The sequence below is a fragment of the Tauraco erythrolophus genome, chromosome 18 (genome assembly GCF_009769465.1).
Source record: "Tauraco erythrolophus isolate bTauEry1 chromosome 18, bTauEry1.pri, whole genome shotgun sequence".
In the NCBI taxonomy this organism is placed as follows: domain Eukaryota; kingdom Metazoa; phylum Chordata; class Aves; order Musophagiformes; family Musophagidae; genus Tauraco; species Tauraco erythrolophus.
The window spans coordinates 16845908-16849945 of NC_141482.1; the positions used below are offsets into that span (position 1 = coordinate 16845908).

At 68.8% G+C, this 4038-nt stretch overlaps 1 protein-coding gene across 1 annotated transcript; it reads left to right on the top strand.

Annotated features, from left to right (window-relative positions):
- The first annotated feature begins 234 nt into the window (after positions 1-234).
- LOC147527518 (bactericidal permeability-increasing protein-like) lies at positions 235-3920 on the top strand. The gene is made up of 15 exons (XM_086623070.1): positions 235-391; positions 565-679; positions 769-897; positions 996-1151; positions 1284-1347; positions 1456-1516; positions 1725-1816; positions 1909-2121; positions 2232-2291; positions 2599-2766; positions 3040-3107; positions 3393-3435; positions 3571-3634; positions 3723-3799; positions 3879-3920. The coding sequence occupies exons 1-15, from the start codon at positions 235-237 to the stop codon at positions 3918-3920; spliced, it is 1509 nt and encodes a 502-aa protein (XP_086479196.1).
- The last annotated feature ends 118 nt before the right edge of the window (positions 3921-4038 follow it).

The following is a 4038-nucleotide window of genomic DNA, read 5'->3' on the forward strand; positions in this document are numbered from 1 at the left end:
CCCTGCCTTCCCGCGCTCCCACCGCAGGCGCGCGTGGGGAACAACGGGGGAACCGGCTTCCCCTTTGAGTCACGCGTTGGGCAAGGCCGGGCTTTCGGTGGCCGGAGCGCGGCGGTGGCTCCCGCGTGTGCGCACGAGGCTGATGTCACCCCGAGTTCCCTGTCCCCGATATAAGTCCTGGCCACCCCGGGGCATGGGGACGGGGTCTCCGCAGCAGCCGAGCGCCCCGTAACCATGTCCTCTGCCCCAGCCTCCAGGTCCCAGCACCATCCGCGGGGCACACCGGGGCTGGTGCGGCTCTGCCTCCTGCTCCTGCTGACCACCTGCGTGCCCGCGGCTGGCACCAACCCTGGCATCAAGGCCCGGATGACCCGGAGGGCGCTGGAGTTTGGTGGGTCTCTCACCCCTGACCATCTGTGGGGGGAACTTGGCAGGGATGGAGGGGTACCATGCCCAGAGCACCTGGGATGGGGGATGGAGGGATGTCCTGGGTCTGGCTGCTCGCCCCATGGGCACCCCAGCTCCCTCCCTGGCACCCTTCCCCAAATCCCCGCTCTGCCCCAGGCCGGCGCTTTGGGCTGGAGCTGCTCCAGTCGCTGCTGCAGAAGGAGCATGAGCTGAACCTGTGTGGCTCCTACTCCAGCCCACTCCTGGGGACCCTCACCTACGCTGTGCCCCGGTAAGAGCCACTCGCGGGTCCCTGTCGCCAGCCCCGTCCTGGCTGTGCCCGGGGCGCAGCCGCGAGCCCAGGCTGCCCATGTCACGCAGGATCCGCATCCACGAGCTGCAGCTGAACGACTCCACTGTGGACTTCGCCAAGGACGTGGGGGTGAGGCTGACGGTGCAGCGTGCCCGTGTCCGGCTCAGTGCTGACTGGGCAGCCCAGCTGGGCGCCATGTGAGTCCTTACTGGTGTGGGGCACAGGGATGGGACCTGGGCAGCTCAGGGTGGCTCGGTGCCACGGCCATCCCTGTACTCACCTGCTCTGCCCCCAGCCAGGACAGGGGCTCCGTTGAGCTCCGTGTGAGTGACCTGGCCGTGGCGGCGGTGCTGGGGGTGGGTGTGGATGGCGACGGTCGCCCCGTGGTGTGGAGCGCCAGCTGCGATGCCCGCGGCACTGACCTGCACGTGGAGTTTCACTATGGACACAGGTGATGCCAGGACCCCTGTTCCCCTGCTGTCCCCAACATGGGGGGAGTCCCCGTTGCCCCCAGCCGGGGTGGTGGGCTGGGGGAGGCTGGGGTGCTGTGGGGCGACCTGAAGACCCCACTCTGCCCCCGCAGCTGGCTCTACAACCTGCTGGCACCGCTGCTCCAGAGAACCCTGCGGCAGGAGCTGAACAAGCAGGTGGGTGCTTGGCCCCTGCACCGTGTAGTGTTGGTGCCCCATCGCCCCTCCATGGCGGGCACAGGGACCCCTGTCCGTGGGCTCGCTGACACCCTGCTCCGCTTCCAGCTCTGCCTTGGGCTCCACAGAGGCGTCCGCAGGCTGGAGGCTGTCCTGAAGCATGGGAAAGGTGGGTGAGGGGACCCTGGGGACCAGGGCTGGGCAGGAGGGGGCTGGGCAGGGTGGTCCGGGGGGGCTGTGCGGGAGGCTGGTGCCCAGCAGGGTCTGCAGGACCCCACTGTGGGACCGGATCCTGTCAGCCCCTGTGCCAGCAGAGCCGGGGCTGTGGGAGGGGGCTGGGGGTCCGACTGCCCCCAACCGCCCCCGCGTCCCTGCAGTGTCCACCCAGCTGGACCCCTTCGCCGCCATCGACCACTCCTTGGTGGGGCAACCGGCCATCACGGCGGAGCACGGGGATGTCGCCCTCAAGGTAACGCCGTCCCGGTGGTCCCTGGGCTCTGGGAACGGGACATGGGGGAGCTGGGCTGAGCATCACCTCCATCCGTCCATCCGTCTGCACAGGGGGAGTTTGTCAGGGTGGGCGAGCAACAGCAGAGACCCTCCCCGACGCTGCCCGTGGCACTGCCCGTGGCGCTGCCCGTGGCTCTGCCCACGGCGCTGCTCGCGGCGCAGGAGCCCATGGTGCTGGTGGCCGTCACTGAGTTCGTCGCCAACTCGGCCGCCTTCGTGTACCTCACGGCCGGGGCCCTGCGCCGGAACATCTCCGCTGACACGGTAGGGATGGCTCCGGCCGTGGCTGCGGGGCAGAGCTGCCCTGCCGGGGTGTCCCCGTGCCCGCTTGTGCCTGGTGGCACCAGCACCTTGACCTCTCTGCTGCCTTCCAGCTCCCGCGGCGGTTCCCGCTCCAGCTGCAGACCAAGAGCATGGGGCTGTTCTGCCCAAAGGTGGGGTGGGACAGGGGGAGAATGGGACACAGGAGGGGTGGGACATGGAATGGGATGCAGGAGGGACAGGGCAGAGGATGGGACTCAGGAGGAGGGCGACACGGGATGGCACATGGGAGGGATGGGATGCGGGGGAGATGGGACACAGGCAGGACAGGACGCATTGCCCACCCGCTGGCACCCAGCCCGGGGCAGGGTGGTGATGGGGCACAGAGTCCCTGGGCAGTGGTTGGGGCCAGCTGGGAGCCTGGGCCGGTGCCGGCGGTGCCAGCATGGCTCTGTGCCAGCCCAGCCCTCGTGCCCCCAGCTGCAGGAGCTCTACCCTGACCAGCCCATGGAGCTGCACCTCTCGGCCCGCCAGCAGCCCCTGTTCTCCTGCCGCCCCGACGCTCTGCACGGGGCCCTCTTCGGCTCCGCCGAGGCCTTCGTGGTGCTGCCCAACGCCACCCGCGTCCCCGCTTTCCTGCTGAACATCGTGAGTGTCTGGTGCTGCCACAGCACAGGGTCTGGGACCCGACCCCAAAGGGCTTAATGGGGCCAATCTGCCTGTGCTCCTGCCTGGGGCAGTGCTGGGGCAATGCTGGGATGATGCTGGGCAATGCTGGGGTGATGCTGGATGATGCTGAGGCGATGCTGAGGCGATGCCAGGTGATGCTGGGATGATGCTGGGTGTGATGTTGAGGTGATGCCGGATGATGTAGGGTTGCAGATGCTGCCCTGGTCTTTCCAACATCTCTTCTTGCTGCAGGATGCCAACGTGACGGGGAAGCCAAGCATCTCCGGGAACAGGCTCGGGGGCACCGTGAGCCTGAAGGGGTGAGTCCCCAGCCCCGTGCTGGGTCTGGCCTCCCCTGGGATGTACCCAGGGAGCTCCCCCCGTTCCCCACCTCTGGCTATTTACCTGCCTCTGGCTATGTACCTCGCCTGCTTGGACTCCATCCTGCCCCTGGCTCCTGGCCGTGCCTGCTGCCCTGGCACTTGTACCCTGGCTAGGTCCTCAGCATGGCATCCAACCCTGCCATGGAGCTCACCCTGCCCCTGCCCAGGGAGGGGACAGTCCCCATCCCTGTCGCTGTCCCTCACCCTGCTCTCTCCCTCCAGGCTCAGCGTGACGCAGGTGATGTCGCACGTGGGCCCAGTGGAGGTGAGTGGCCATACTGGGGGCACAATGGGGCAGCTGAGGGGAGCCTGGGCTCTGCATCGCCCGGGTGCGGGGGTCTTGGGGGGTCTGGGGGTGCTGTGGGCCCCGTGCCGGGCTCAGGGGCTGCCGGTCCCGCAGGTGAAGAGGCTGGAGACTCTGCTGAAGTTTGGGCTGTGGCTTTTTGGGGTGCCCTGGGCAAACAGTGAGTGCTGTCCCCATCCTGTCCCCGTGTGCCCCCACCCCACTGCCCCAGGGCCGCCCCCCCCCTCATGGCACTGCTCTCCCCACAGAGCGGCTCCGGGCCGGTGTCCCCCTGCCCGCCCCGCACGGCCTCAGCCTGCTCAACCCCCGGCTCTCGCTGCAGGAGGTGGGTGCTGCCACCGTCCCCTCACCCCAGTGCCCCCCACACCCCCCGTGTCCCCCCCTCTCACCCCGACTCCCCACAGGGCTTCGTGCTCATCGCCACGGACCTGCAGTACGAGCCATGAGACCAGTCGGTGCCGGGAACCCACCGGCCCCCCACGAAACGTGTCCCCATCACCACCACCATCCTGTCGGGCCGGTGGCCGGTGGAGCTGCCTGGTTGTGGGACCCACCGACCCCCCC

What these genes read in the sequence shown, in the direction of transcription:
- LOC147527518 (XM_086623070.1), top strand. Translation starts at nt 235, where the DNA reads ATGTCCTCTGCCCCAGCCTCCAGGTCCCAGCACCATCCGCGGGGCACA. An exon ending in GAGTTTCACTATGGACACAG is followed by an intron (nt 1,152 to 1,283) that starts GTGATGCCAGGA and finishes CTGCCCCCGCAG; the next exon opens with CTGGCTCTACAACCTGCTGG. An exon ending in TGGGGCTGTTCTGCCCAAAG is followed by an intron (nt 2,292 to 2,598) that starts GTGGGGTGGGAC and finishes TCGTGCCCCCAG; the next exon opens with CTGCAGGAGCTCTACCCTGA.